The sequence below is a fragment of the Talpa europaea genome (assembly GCF_964194135.1).
Source record: "Talpa europaea genome assembly, chromosome: 6".
In the NCBI taxonomy this organism is placed as follows: domain Eukaryota; kingdom Metazoa; phylum Chordata; class Mammalia; order Eulipotyphla; family Talpidae; genus Talpa; species Talpa europaea.
The window spans coordinates 22,847,479-22,863,425 of record NC_140072.1 but is presented as its reverse complement, the minus strand read 5'-3'; the positions used below and the strand labels follow the sequence as shown (position 1 = coordinate 22,863,425).

Here is a 15,947-nt window from a genome sequence, read left to right as displayed (position 1 = left end):
TGACTATTCTTTCAAAGAATCTCTTTTGAGTAAAATTCCTGGTCATAATTAAGACCATAGCTTTTTTGGAATCAAGACAGCCTGGGTTCAAATTTGTTGACTTCTCTGAGTGCCAGTTAAATCATCTAAAAAATAAATTTAATAATAATGCCTTCCTTACAGCATCATTGTGGGATAAATGAACTTTAAACATAAAACTTCTGTCACATGTCTGGCACATGGTAAGTGCTCAGTTAGAGGTAATTCTTTCGTGTGGCTTATATGGTATTGTTGTCATTGTCATTATCATTCTGAGCATTATTGTGTTCATATGTTGATACAGGACAAAACTTTGCAGGTAGGAATGCTGTGAAATGACATACCCTTCTCCCCCTTGTTTAAGCATTACTTAGGTTGTTCTAGGTAAATTAGCAAACCTTTTAGAAGGTTATAGGATATTATTTTGTAATCATCAATGATTGGTTTTCTTTGGAATCCCTGTGTTATTAACATGCATAGAGATTGCTGGCTTTTGTCTACTTCACATTAGGAAGTTGGCAAAAGTCACTGTAAGAGTCTGTCTGGTATCGGTATTATGAAACTGCTGAAGAGATAGACCATGATGTGGAGTGAGTGCTCTGACAAAATAACACAATTCTCTAGTCATTTCAAGAGCTCTTGTTTGCCTTATGATATTATATTTTAAAATATACTTAGCTTGAAATGCTAAGATTACTAACTGGAAAACACATGTGGTTAGCCAAGTTGTATTTCCTCATATAAATCTATGCCTTTTCAATTAGAAGCTTTTGGACTTTTTTAATGTTTTCATGGCAAACTATAAAACTAAAATATAGCTGTTGCCTTTTTTTTTTTTTTTTTTTTTTTTTAGAGATTTATTTATTTATAGGAGCACTGGGTACAGTCAGAAGCGCGGGAGGGTGAGAGAATTCACTAGAGCCAGAGCGGGGAGCAGAGCAGGCAGAAGGACCGAAGTACACTGCTGAGGGGAGCAGCGGGCGGCAGGAGAGGTCTGCGCGCCATGTGGGACCCTCCTCCGGTGGCCGGGGAGCAGCCGGGGATCGAACCGGCGCTGCAGAGGCTGCGGGCAGCTTCGCAACCCAGCGTTTAACCGCTGCGCCACCCGGGAGGCCCTGTGTTGCTTTTCTTGACCATTCCTAATAATACGTAAAGTCTTCAGATTGACAATCTGTCAGAACTTTGATTAATTTAGCTTAAACTGTAGCTGACACACCCTGTTTCTTATGTGTGCTTGTTTATGTTGCACATAGAGTGTTGTTAAAATTATTAGCTAGCGTTATATGTCACATATACAGTGTTTTTACACTTTTACTTTTTTTTGTTCTTAAAATGCATGCTTAAAAATATTTAAAACCATTAAAAAAGTGAATCTTTTCCTTATGCTTCCCCCCTCCGGTTACCTATATCTAACCTGGTTGGGTCCCTTATCCTTTCCCAGATTGAATGCCACAGTTAAATTTTATCCTTCTTATTATCATCTAAATTGTCATTTGAAGTCTTCCAGTTGCCACTGAAAAGTGTTTCTGATACGAAACAAATTCATTTAGAATTCCGCACAACTTAAAAATTTAACTTTGAAATATAGCTTACTCTCTTGTCTTTCATTCTCAGATTGTCTTCGTGTGTATATTCAATCATTAGGAGCCCAGCTAATTAGAAAGCTAATATCGTTACAGAGCAACCCCGATAGAGAGCGGGTTGCCTGACTGGGGGTCCTCACCTGCGCGCTTAAAGGGGACTTATTACCGCTAAACCCAGACACACACAAAGGTTGTACGGTGAGGGGGAATGGGGCAATAAATAACTCGGAGAAAAAGAGGGAGATAAGTTCGTAAATGCGTCCTACCCGTTCCGGCGACCTGGAATCCCGGTGACCCGCCGAGCTGGAGAAAAACCGAGCACACCGCTTGGCCAAGAGGGTGACCCCGGCCACAGGGCCAGTTAAATACTCAGGTGCTCACACCACGAGCCTGGCTGCTTAACGCCGCCCTCGGGTCCTCGCAGCCGTCCCTTTGGTGATCATGGGATTTGTAGTTCCCAGTGTCGCGGGGGTGGAGCCCACAGAGCCTGTGTGGCGTTTGCTCAGGACCTCCTTTCCCCCTAGCAATATGATAGTCTCAATCTGTTTTTTTGCCCCCCTTTCTTTGAAATTACCATATTACAGCCCTAGAAATTTAGATCTTTCATCTCTGACTTCCAAATAAAGAGCCATTCAAGTTAATTCAAGGGGGGAAAAAAAGACTATTAAAAAGATATGTGTGATATGGAACTGGAAAGTTCCTAGGAGCTCCGGTCAGCTTTGGAATTCTGTTGCATTCTGGTAGTATCTCTTGTTTTCTCTCTGTGTTTGTTTTGTTCCCTGCTCCTTACTGACTATCCCCTCATTGTATCTTCTTTTTCTTCACAGAGTCACTTTGCCTCCTTGTTAAGACACTGGCACAGTTTTATGACACCATTTTCACATTTAGTTACATTGCACAGTGTTACCGTTCTCAGTATTTCATGTTCAAACTTTTTAGAATTGTGATGTCTAGTCAGTTGTCATTACCACATTAAAATAGTATATATGGTCTATGCGCTGATAACTAACACACTAATGAAATAACAAAGTCTAAACAGAGAGACCTGCTAGTATCATTCATGGATTGAAAGACTACATTGTAAAGATAATCAGTTCCCTTAAATTAACTGATAGATTTAATGCAATTCCAATCAAAATGCCACCAGGATTTAAAAAATAAATATAGACAAGCTGATTCTAAAATTTGTAAGGACAAAGGACCAAGAGTAGCCAGAGCCATTTTGAAAAAGAAAAATAAAGTTGGGTGAATCACAGTATTTTTTAAATTATTGTATAGAAGAACTGGGGTGTCAGACAGAGGCATGGGGGGCGGGCAAGAGGATTCACCAGAGACAGAGTGGGAGCAGAACAGGTGGATTTACTGAAATACACTGCTAAGGGGATCAGCGGGCAAGACAGGAGAGGTCTGCTGTGCCATGTGGGTAGCTCCCTGGCTGGGGATTGAACGCGGGCCTTAGCAGTGATAGCCCTAAGACTTAAACCCTAGGCCACCAGCGAGGGCCCCTTAAGATTTATAAAAATCTATAGTAATTAAGACCGTGTGGTACCAGTAAGATATAGATAGAAGAGCAATGGATCCATATAGAGTCCAGAAGTAGACCCATATAAACACAACTTGTTAATTCTGACAAAGATGAAAGGTAATTCAACAGTGGAAAGATAATCTTTTCAACATATAATATACATAGAGACAAAATATTTACAAATCATGTATCTGACAGAGGATTTGTATCTAGTATATATAAAGAACTCTAAAAACTCAGTAAGAAAATAAACATCCCAATTAAAACATGGACAGAAAGCTAAAAGATAATTCACCAAAGAATGGCAAGTAAACACATGGATATTCAACATCATTAGCCAGTGGGAAGGCAAATTAAAACCATCAGAGATACTATCGCACATCTGTTAGAATGGCTAAAATAAAAAGTACAATACCAAGTGCTGACAAAGATGTAGAATAGCCATGCAATGGAATACCACTCAACAATAAAAAGAAACATACTAATGATACATTCATCAATTTGGTGAAATAAGGTTGTATCAAAAAGTCATAAAAGAGGGCCTCCCCGGTGGCGCAGCGGTTGAGCTCTGGGTTGCGAAGCTGCCCGCGGCCTCTGCGGCACCGGTTCGATCCCCGGATGCTTCCCGGCCACCGGAGGAGGGTCCCGCATGGCGCGCAGACCTCTCCTGCCGCCCGCTGCTCCCCTCAGCAGTGTACTTCGGTCCTTCTGCCTGTTCTGCTCCCCGCTCTGGCTCTGGTGAATTCTCTCACCCTCCCGCGCTTCTGACTGTACCCAGTGCATGTATAAACAAAACAAACAAACAAATAAAGAAAGAAAGAAAACATGCCTCTATATAAAAAAAAAGTCATAAAAGATGATTTAATTTATATGAAATTCTTAAAAAGACAAAACTGATGTGGCAAAGAACAATCAGCGATTTCTAGGGATTAGAGTGAGGGAAGAATATAACTTTTTTTTTTTATTTTTTGAAGATTATTTATTTATATAAGCACTGAGTACAGTCAGAAGTGCAGGAGAGTGAGAGAATTCACCAGAGCCAGAGCGGAGAGCAGAACAGGCAGACTGACGAAGTGCACTGCTGAGGGAAGCAGCGGGCGGCAGGAGAGGTCTGCGTGCCATGTGGGACCCTCGCCTGGTGGCCAGGGATCGAACCGGCACTGCAGAGGCTGGGCAGCTTCGCAACCCAGCGCTCAACCGCTGCGCCACTGGGGAGGCCCTAGAGAATATAACTTTCAAGGGAATTTTTGCAGTGGTGCTGCTTTTCTGTTTCTGGTTGGTGGTGGTCACATAAATCTATAGTAGTTTTTACTACTGTGAACTTTGTCCTTAAAAGTTGGTTTTATCATCTCCTATTTAAAAAAATTAAAATCCCTGAATTTATATATTTTATGGTATATACACATAATTAAATAATATTTAGTTTTCATTTATACTAGCTATGTTTCGTTGATCAGTAACTACTTGTGGCCTGGGCTAGTCCATTGGACACAGCATATATAGATAATTTCCATCAATGCAGAAAATTCTGTTGTATGGTGTTTCTTTAGAGCAGGGGTCAACAAGTTTTTTTTATCTAAAGGGTAAAATGGTAAACACTTTAGGTTATGTTAACCATATGGACTCCATCTCAACTACTCTGTACCACTCTATTGTAAAAGCAGACACAGACAATACTTAAACAAATGAACATGACTGTATAACAGTAAAACTTCATTTCTAAAAACAAGCATGCTTGCTGGCCCCTGTCTTAGAGAATCTGATTGACCCTATTTTCATGTCAAGTCAATATTTATTGGTTGTGTCATCTTATAATTTATTATCCAGATTAAATAAATTTTTAATTGTATTTTTGAGAGTGAAAGTAGGCACTTGAAATAACTCTGCCAGGACAATAGGTATAAACTGGGAGTATGCTGGAATGTTTGCTGCCTTGGCTACTGAGAGTCTTCCTGTGGATTGGTTGCCCTTGTGGTAGGCTTATACTTAGTCCAAGTAACTTTGGAAAAGCAAACAAAACTATTCCTTCTGCAGGGACTGTGGATGAGCCATTTCCTTCTGAAAAGGGAGTGTTTATATGGGAGGCAGCCTGAGGTTTGGCTTGCCCAAGACACTCAAAATAGCCTCCTGGTTTTTGTCACTGTGTCCTTGCTCATGTTTTTCTCTCTGTGCCCTCTTTCCCATCCCTTTTCTGTGCTTGTTGTTTTTCAGCCCATTTCTCAAACCTCTGCTTTCGAGTGGTAACTCCTTCATAAAACAACCCCTGTAAAAACCCTTTCAGACGTAGAAGTTGGTATTTATAGTTTATAAAACTGGCACAGTGCCTTAGACCAGGCCCCCCAACCTGACTGAGCATAGCACCTCAGTAGCTTTAAAGACTCCTGGGTCCCAGTCTAAATTTGTTAATTCAAAATTGTTGGAGTTTTTTTCCCTGTAGTTTTGTTTTTAAACTTCTCATATGATTCTTATATAATCTGCCAGTTGGTTCCGTATTTGGGATCTGTTACTTCAGATTTAAATTATTTGATGTAAACATTAACTTAGGATGAGAAGGAACCTTAGAAACAGTTTTTTTTTTTTTACTTTTTAAATTGAGGAGCAGGAGTTGGCGAGAAAGCACAAAAGGAATTACTTGCTCAGATCCCGCAGTTACTGGAAGAGCCAAGACTAAACTGCCTTTTTCACTCCCATTTCAGAACTTTTCTTCATGTTCACTTGAGACATCCCCTTCGAAATAGTGAGCTTTCAATACCTAACGTTGCTTGGGATATAGTAGGTGATCATTTTTTTTTTTTTATGGATAATGAGTATCTCTAACTCACTTTATAGCGTATCTAGGAGTTGGAGTAATGGCTTATATAGATAATGTGTCAAATGGCAAAAGTGTGAATAGCGCTAAGGAACAGCAAGTTGCTTGGCTTGTCTATAGCATAAGATAGTAAAGGGTTTTACAGTGGAAATGATGTATTTCACAACTGGATATCAAAATGCAAAATAATGAAATTGGAGCTTTACCTGACACCATACAAAAATTTACTAAATGGGTCATGGACCTAAATGGGAGAAGTGAAACTTTAAAACTCTTAGATGAAAACAGGATAAAAATCTTTGTGACTTTGGGTTAGGCAGTGGTTTCTTAGCTATCATACCAAAAGCACAACAAAAAATACCAATCGTTAGACTTCATTGAACAACTTTTGTTCTTCAAAGAGTACCATGAAGAAAATGAAGACAATCCACAGAATGAGATTAAATATTTGCAAATCACTGATTGCAAATCATTGATAAGGGCTGTATCAGGTTCTATAAAGAGCTCTATGAGTCAACAGTAAAAAAGACAAGTAACAATTAAAAATGGGCAAGGAATTGAATAGACGTTTCTCCAAAGATATGAGCAATAAGGCCGTGAAAAGATGCTCGTTTTTAGTCATTAGTGAATTATAAGGCAAAACACAATGAGATAACTTCATACCATGTAGAATAACTCACATAAAAAGGACAGATGATATCAGTATTGATAAAGACGTGGAGAAATTGGAGCCCCCGTACATTGCTGGTTTGAGCATAGTGGTGCCACCTGCTTTCAAAGATAATTTGATAGTTCTTCAAAAAAGCTAAATATAGAATTACCATATGATTTAGTAGTTCCATTCTTAAGTCTGTACCCAGTAGGAATGAGAAGAAAAAGTTGTACACTGATAGTCATAAAAGCCAAAAAGTGGAAATAGCCTGAATATTCTTCAGCTAGTAGATGGCCTAGCAAAATGTGTTAGTTCCATACAATGGGATGTTATTCTGCAACAAATGGTATAAAATACTGATACATGCTACAGCATGGATGAACCTGAAAATGTTATGCTTGATGAAAGAATCCAGTCACAAAGGATCATACTTTGTATGATCCTTCTTTTATGAAATACTGAGAACAGTCAAATCCACAGAGACAGAAAGTAGATTAGTAATTGTTTGGGAGGGGGAAGAATAGGGAGTGAATGCATTAAATAAGCCTGGGGGTTCTTTTGGGGATGATGAAAATGTTTCAAAACTAGATAGTGGTGATGATTGCATAACTTTGCAAGTGTATTAAAAACCACTGAATTTTATACTTTAAAAGGGTGAATGTTATGGTATATGAATTATATCCCATTAAAGCTGTTACTGAAAATGTTTAGTGGAAAATTTAAATTCTGACAGGAAATTTGTATTTTTGTCTTTAAAGCAGTGGTGCATACCCCTGAAGAGTTTTAAACTCAAGAACATGATCTGAACATCACTTTCAGAGCATGTGAAGAATGTCAGTTAAATCAGTGATGTGGCAAAAGACAGGGTCTAGAGATGCTTTGAATATTTGGCTCTTTTTTTTTGCCCTGGGCAAGTCTGAAATTTTTACATTACTGATACTAACATAGAAATGCTTAACTTTATACATAATATTTTACAATATTTACCTTGCTCTCATTCCCTCCCCCCAATACATTGCTCTAGATTATTGAAAGAATAGCAGTTAGAGTATTAGAGATACTAATTTTTAAATTTACTTCAGCATGTAACCTTTGTAAATTTACAGACAGTAATATATGATTTATTTTAGCCAGAAGACCAAGATTCTTGATTAATGATAATACCCTAAAGGATCTTTCATTCGTAGATAAGAATTTTGATGCAGAAAAGTTTGGAAATTTGTTTCCTGAGAATTTTTTAAATCCTCCTACTTTTGTGAATTATGTTAATTATGTCAAATAAGTTATATATTGGAAACATTTTGAGAAAACAGAAAGGACAGTAATCATTTTGGCTGAGTCCCCTCCACCCTCCACCCTCTTTTGATTCTATAAAGAGCCATAATTTTAAAACTTGGCTGTTATCCTTTAGAAAATCCTGGAATGAGTTAAATTTTGAAAAATTATATCCATAAATATTGACTTTAGTAGACTAGTTTACTGCTAGTGTCACAGTTTTTCTGTTAAATATGTGCTGGTGTTAAGTTTTACTAAATATTTTTAGGAGAGTACATTGTGTACAGCAGCCATTTTGGGTAGACACTGGGATTTGTGGTGTCAGTAGAGAGAGTGCCCCCTTGTGGTCAATTGGGAATAAAATCGTAGCTATAAAAATAATCATCCTAGTTCTCTGTAACTTCACATTTTCTCAACTATACCATAATAGAATCATCCACACACTGAATTTCTTTTCAGTAAACAGAAAACAAAAACATGACAGACTATATGATGGAGAATGAGGAATTAGATAGTCACATCTTGTTTTATTTGGAAAAGAGCTTAAAAATATATGGTTGAATGACAGAGTATCATGGAGGAACCTAACAGGAAAAGATACTGAAGTATGAGGAAAGGCTTTTCAATTTAGGAAATTAAATACTTAATCTAACACTATTTGAAACATTTTACTTTATGGAGTTAAATGTAGTTTTATTTTTATTTTTTATTTTTTTTGACGAAGAGTCTTTACTTTTAAATGACTGAGTACACCAAGTAATAACATGTAACAAGTTCTTGAATTCTATCTTCTAGTAATTTTGATTAAGAGAAACTAAAAGCAGATAAAACAATTATACTAGTTATTCACTGTTCTAAGCCTTAGCCAGAAAGGACTACGGTAAGGCTTGGTGCTGCTTCACACAGGTTACAAATAACTATTTACTACTTTTTCATAGATAAAGCCCCTGACCTTCAAGAAAGCATTAGGGAAAATAATATTTAATCCCTTTCTTTCTTTAAAAAAAAATAACAAAACTTCTTTTTAAGCTACATCTAAGAAAGAAAAGTCAATTTTGATATATATGTTGCTTGAGTTAATAGCATAGGAAAACAGACAATGCCTATCCATCAAATTTCTAAAAAATATGAGGTAAAAAGATGAAATCTTTGGATAAGCTCTAAATCTGTACAAAGAAGCTAGATTTGCTGTTCCTCAAAAAGTGAAGGGACCGACTATATAATATATGGAAATAATTTAATGCCTTTACAGAAGAATATAACTCAAGCCTTGCTAGAGCTTCATATTCCAGGATCTAAAATGGCATCTAAAATGCCAATCCATGGAACAGGCACTTCTTTCTTCTCCCTTATCCATTTATGCGATAGTTTTGATGGATTTCTGGCTTGATATCACAGACAAAGGCCAAAAGGTTATCTAGAACTTCATCCCTGTTTTGCTGGAAGTAGGCCTGGAGGATGGTCATCTTCTCCTGGGTCTCCTTCTCCACTTCAGTGCTGCAACTGCCATGGGATCCCAGAGCCGCAGCTTCCTTGGCCTTGAATTCCTTCTCCCTCTGCAGGCGATACTGTTCAATCTCGGCCTGAGCTTCTTCTTTGGCCTGCTTCAGCCTCCGGTTCTTTCGTTTGCGAGCCTCAGACACCTTCTCGGCGGCCCGCTTCTCGGCCTGCAGGAGCTGCTGGATGCCCTGCGACTGACTGGCCATGGCGGCGGCGACTGTGAGGCCCAGGCAAGCGGCCTAAATCAGCCCGATTATCCCCTGGGGTCAGCTGACCCACTAAATGTAGTTTTAGATAGCTGTTGATACCTGTTTTGTACTGCCTGTCATAAGTTGGCATCATTGTTTATTAGTTAATGGGGATTTTTTTTGAAGAAATGAATTTTCTCTGCAAACTTAATTTTAATTTTTTCCTCAATTTTAATGGGGAGATCGTTTAATGCTTTTTATTCTTTGAGTTAAAGGGCTAAATTTTATATTTCAACAGTACCTGAATTCCACTGGTATAATGCTACTATTTCTTGTGATTCACTGATCATCTTTACTTATTCATAAGCAAGTAATTGTGCTTGCAACTTAGTGTTGCAGCGAGGAATAATGCTGGTCAATAAATGGATCTTTCTGTGACCAGGGTATTGCACATGTTGGTCTTTTATTGCACAGGTATTGGTCTTCATTGGTTGATATGAAAATTAATTTATTAAGTTTCAGTTAACAGTTTTTATATATTATATAAGTTTTGAATACTGTTTTGAATATTCTGATCAACTACAAAGTATTTTAAATTGACAGAATTATGACCATTTTTATACAAATTGAAGGCAATCTCTACTTGCTTATACAGAATTATAGCTGTAAATATTAGGAATTAATGGATTGATTTTCTAAATGATTTTTGCTTTTACAATGTGGATTGTAAAATTTGGTTTGTATTGAATTGCACTGGTTTCATAGCTGCAAATTGTGTTGGCTTTTCACATTCTAAAGTTTTGAAAATTAAAAGTTAAAAATTACTTAATTTGAAATTTTAACCAGCCTTTGAATGAATGGCAATCGAGTATAATGCCGAACCGCTCAGTCTCTGGAGTCAGATTGCCTGGATTGAATCCCAGCACTGTCACTTACTGGCTTGTCCTTTAACTTCTAGTTTCCTCCTCTGCAACATGGAAACGATAAATCTACGTCATAAGATTGTCGTGAAGGTTAAATGAATTAATATAAAAACAGTATAGTGCCTGGCACATATTAAGGTCTGTGTGTGAATAGTAACTATTGTTGTTATCGCCATTAACAAATATATCCAAGATTTAATGTTGAGTTCTTTGAGAGGAATATACTGTTTTGTTGATACCTCTTTTGTATTTGGTTAATAAATATTTCTGTATCATTGAAAATAAACAGTAAGCCAAAATGACATTTTATTAAAGTTTTTTTCACAATTGTCTTTTCTTTTCTCTTTTAGGCACGGAATGTTAATACTGGTGAATTGGCGGCAATTAAAGTAATAAAATTGGAACCAGGTAAATTAATTGAACTCTTTTGTTTCTTATTTCTATAAGTCATGGGCTATCTTTAAGTCTTATTTTAATGATGTTTGGTCTCCATTCTCTTGTTTTTCCCAACATCTTCTGGAAAACAGAACTGGTGTCTGCTTTTTCTTCCACCCCTTTGAAACCTGTAGACACTTTGCTCAATTCTTCCCTGAAAGGTGACTCATAAATGGGTGAGGGAGTGAACTCCTGAAGAGACTTTGTTCCTTCTGAACTCAATTGAGCTAACTTGTGAGAAACCGACAGTGGTTTACTTTCTACTTAACATTGGCCTGTGGTGAGGGGCCCTGGGATGCAGTGGAGAGACTGGGATTTGTAGAGTAGTCTGTGTGAACCACTCCCTTGCTCTGTGAACTTGGGCAAGTGGCTTCATTTCTTAGAGTCTTAGTTTTCTCTGTAGACCTAACTCTCACTTTTGTGTGTTATTAATGTCTTATTAATTACCACTCAAGCAGCTTATTATAAAGCCCCTAATCCATATTTTTTATTTGCTTCAACTATATTCTATCCTTGCAATCCCCCCATTCCCTGCAAAACCCATCTTTCTGAGCTAACGACACACTTTTCTCTCTTTCCCACCACAAGCAAGCATTGTGCATGGTGTTCCACAGTGGTGAGAGTGCCTTTCTAATGTGGCTTCTTCCACTGTAAACTGATAATATAAATTTGTTGGTAAACAGTATGTTTGAGCAGAAATCCATTCAGCAATTTTGGTTTTCAAGGGGGGGGCCAGTTTTTTCTGTTAAAGGCCAGATAGTAAAATATTGTAGCTTTTAAGTTTCTCTCTGTAGCGTCCTGCTTTTCTTTCTCCTTCTTGCCTCTCCTCTCTCAAAACGAAAGATTGTTCCTAGAAAATCAGACTACCTGCTGCTGTAGCTTGCCTGCCCCAATTTAAAGATCATTAGTTAACTTTTTAGAAATTGAGATGAAATTTGAATGTGTTGATTGACTTATAAAACCACAGTGAAATAGAGCGAATAGAAAAATGCAATACCTGTTTGCAGATTTTATATAGTCTGAAGTCCTTTATTTTTTTTTAAATCTCTACTGTTTATAAGGAACTAAAATAGGATATTTGAAATTAGTGAATTATGGAGTAAAAAAAAAGATTTGGTATTTGATTGAAACAGGATCTTCAGTTTTTATTATTAAGAAGTGACTTTGTTTTTCAGTGAAATAGTCTGTAATCAGAAGTAGTTTGTACACAAATCATTCCCGCAAATCACTTTAGTGCCTTCTTTTAGGAAAACTTTCCTGAACCCTGAGCTGATTAAGATGACTCCTCTGCAGAAATAATTCTATTGCAGCACTTATCCACAACTACATTGTCATTCTAGAGTTGTCTTTTTTTATATCTAGTTTTTAATCAAATTTGTGTCCACAGCATTGAACTTAGGGCCTAGCTCATAGTATTCATTTACTGCACCTCAAGTTTGCTTTAAAAAATTTAGAACTTGAAAAATCTTGTTGTTCATCAAGTCATTTGTTTTCTGATTAATAAAATATTTGAGTTGTTGCACTGTTGAGCTTGAGTAATGTGATGCATTTATTGATCATTGTAACAAAAGTACAAAACACAAATAATAAGTAAAAAGAAAAATTCATATTCTGCCACCCAGAGAGTACCATATATATGTTATTAGAGGTACTTAAATTAAAACATTTGATTCTATATTTATATTTTCACAGAAGCCACCCTAATTTTCATATTTAATTTCTTTGTTTTAGTTTGCTTATATTTTGTGAGAAATGTTTCCTTGTTGGTGAGCTTAAGTATGTTGCCCAGTAGTTTAGAGCATAGATACAAACAAGGCATCTTTGATTCTAGTCCGGGCTTGATCACCTTGCTTCTGGAATGCTTTCTGGAGCTTTGTTTCCTCATCTCTAAAATGGAGATAAAAATCGTGCTCCCTCTTAAGATTGTTGTAAGGATTAAATGAGCTAATCTATCTATAGCACTTAAAATAGTACCCGGCACAGAGAGAGTGCTACAGTATTTTTCTATAGTAAGTATCACTGCTTCATTCCATTCTTCCCAAAATCTTTAAATAACTGTTTCCTTTGTTTGGTTAGATGGCGTAGAATTCTTCTGATTTGTAGTCTTTCTTTCACTGAAATGTGTCTGTAAACCTTATTTTGTGAAACTACAGGTTTGTTCCTGTGACTGTAGTCTGATTTTGCTTTTCTGCCAGCTCTAGAGACTAATTTTGAAAGATAATTAAAAATAGATCAAGATGAGAGCATGTAGTGGAACTTGTTACTACAGTAGAACTCATATATAGGGTCTTCCACACTTCACTTTCAAAGCTATAAGGTATTACAACTGTCTACATTATGGGGCTCTTGAATCCTTTTCTCCCCCGCTTTTGTGTCTCAAAGTCAGAGCTTTATTTAGAGCAATAAGAAGTGTTTAAGGTCATCTATCTCAATAGTTGTCAGACATTTTATAACTTTAAAAACTTTTCTCATAGGAAATACCTAGTAGCAGGGAAGTAACAATCACTTAAGTCCAACTCACATTTCATAGTGCAGTAGGCACAGCATTTGTGGTTTGCTCAAAGTCACGTATCTTCTTTGTGGATCTGATTCCTCTCATTCTTGCTCATTGTTCTTTTTCACACTAATAATAGTATTTAATTAAAATTACTTATTTCTCATTCATGGTATTGTTTGCAGCACCAGTTATTAAAGTAGTATGTAAGTGCAGGTAGATAACTTTGATTGAATAAGTGGCAACTCATGGGAGAAACACATTTGTTTCAAATGCTGAAGCTCATTGCTTTTCCAACACCAACAAAAAATACTAAAATGGATGAGTTGGGGAAATTAATAGTGAGAAAATCAGGAATTGTGTTTTGTTTCCATGAAAGCAACATTTATTAAATTGTAGAGCAAAATTTTAAAAGTGTGAAAAATCACCAGTAAGATCTCACTCCATTTTTTTATGGCTCTCCAAAGTTGCATTTTATGAATCTTCTTTTTTGTCAGCTTTGACATTAGTTTTTTCCTGTCCTAAGAGATAAAAGAGGTGCTTTATCTGCCTTTATCCTTTATTATAGAGTGACAAAACTTCAGGGAAATTATTCCTCTGATTCCTTTTCTATCTCCCTTGAGTGCTTTACCAGCTCCCTTACCCACAGTTGTTTATTCAGTGCTGCCCTGCGTTTTTTGCCATCATGAAGTGTTGCTGTTGCATCATTTATGATAATTACTTTTCAAAGCTTAATCATGGATTGCTTAGGTACACTTTAATGTATTAGAACCATATTATCGACTTAAGACTGAATATACTCTTTCACCTTTGACCTGCTCACTCCTACATTATTCATACCTTGACACTTTTAACTTTTTAAAGAAATTATATTTTTTTCTGTTGCTTCATTGACTTGAGGAAGTAGTAAACCAGGTTTCTTTTCTATGTCCTTAAAAACTAAACTTTATCCCCCCTGACTCCTGAGAAAGGGGATGTGGACTATAATGAAGTACATGTATATTCCCAAACTCATAGAAGGGAAAAGAAGCCATATGCATGCATTTATTTAAATCTTACACATCTGTAGATACCTGTATATAGGCAGTTGTATTGATCGCCCATTTTGCATTGTGTTGCCCTTCCATTCCTTTGCAGAAGCTGTTCTCTCATTTGACATTGCCAACCCTTCACCCATACCTCCTACCAATAGTGTTTGTATAATTATTTTCATTGAAATTTTGTTTATTTTGTGAAAACATTAGTGGATACTCTGTTAATTCAAAACATTTATGTTAATGATAAGCGTAGGTCTTACAAACTTAATATACTTGACACCAGTACAGATAATTAAACATACAAAAAGGCAGTCAGTTGGAGATCCATTTGATTTAAGATTATGTATTATTTTGTTTAAAAAAAAATAAAGAATTTCATGAAATGCTGGAAATACAGTGGTTGTCAGTTTGTAACTGAAAGTCCCGGGAGTTATCAGGGAATTTATGTTTAATTATAATTTTTAGGTAAAGATCCACCCCTATAACATTCAAGTTTCATCTTTTGCTTTGACACATTTAACTAAATATACATTTCTTCAAAGGAAAATAGAGAAAAATGACTACCATCTTCATTGTATCTCTTTACCTTTTTCATATATTTTCTATCTACTAAACAAAGGGGCTGAGTTCTTGTTTGTAATCAAAACATTTGTGAAGCACCTACTACAATCTGGACAACCTTTTACATAAGCCATGGCAGTAATTATTTCAGTTTAGGATAATGTTAACTACTGTAATAACTAGAGCATATCGGTGACCTAACATAATAAAATTTTATTTCAAGTTTATGTAATAATTCATGGCAGGTGTTCAGGTTGTTGGATGACATTCTCCCTGTTCATGACTCAGTGCCCCAGATTTCTTGCATTTTCTTGGACTGCACAATGTCATATAACCTACCAATAGTGAAAGAAAGTGGGAAAAGAACTCATTACTTTTGCTCAAGTTCTGTTGGCAAGAAGTAGCCTCTAGGGTACATCAGTATTCACGTTGACTAGGAAACTTGTGTGACTGGGTAATTGCCTGCGATCAGTAACTTCCACACCATGGGAGAGCACAGACTGCATGGCCAGCTAGCTCCACCACAGTAATAATGTTGATAGTAATAGTGTATTAATTTCCTATGGCTTCTATAACAAATTACCACAAACTTGGTCCCTCTGGACAGCACAGATTTAGTCTCTGAAAGTTCTGCAGTTCACATGCCCAAAATTAATTTCTCTGGGTCAAGACCAAGGTGTTGGCAGGGCTGCTGGCCCTCTGGAGACTCTAAGGGAAAGCTATTTCCTTGCCTTTGCCGGCTTCTAGAACTGCATTCCTTGTGTTTCTTAATTCGTAGTCCTCCTCTCCATCTTCAAATTTATCAGGGTAGCATCTTGCTTTTTGCCTTCTTATTGTCAAGTCCCCCTCTGCCTCTCTGTTGTAATGATACTTGTGGTTACACTTAGGGCCTAATCCAGATAACTCAGGGTGTCTTATCTCAAAGTCTTTAATCATATCTGCAAAGC

At 36.8% G+C, this 15,947-nt stretch overlaps 2 protein-coding genes across 4 annotated transcripts in view; one reads left to right on the top strand and one right to left on the bottom strand.

Moving 5' to 3' along the window:
• The window catches only part of MAP4K3 (mitogen-activated protein kinase kinase kinase kinase 3), a gene marked incomplete at its 5' end in the record, with an annotated part of 132,280 nt that overhangs the window by 38,873 nt on the left and 77,460 nt on the right, over nucleotides 1-15,947 (top strand). For all 3 annotated transcript variants that reach the window (XM_084234526.1, XM_084234525.1, XM_084234524.1), the window contains one exon: nucleotides 10,824-10,881. In XM_084234526.1, coding sequence (XP_084090652.1) covers nucleotides 10,824-10,881 — 58 coding nt within the window. The remainder of the gene's footprint in view (nucleotides 1-10,823; nucleotides 10,882-15,947) is intronic.
• Nucleotides 9,212-9,568, bottom strand: LOC311171502 (V-type proton ATPase subunit G 1; the record flags this gene model as incomplete). Its single annotated transcript, XM_084234415.1, has 1 exon — nucleotides 9,212-9,568. One exon carries the CDS (start codon nucleotides 9,566-9,568, stop codon nucleotides 9,212-9,214), a length of 357 nt encoding a protein of 118 aa, XP_084090541.1.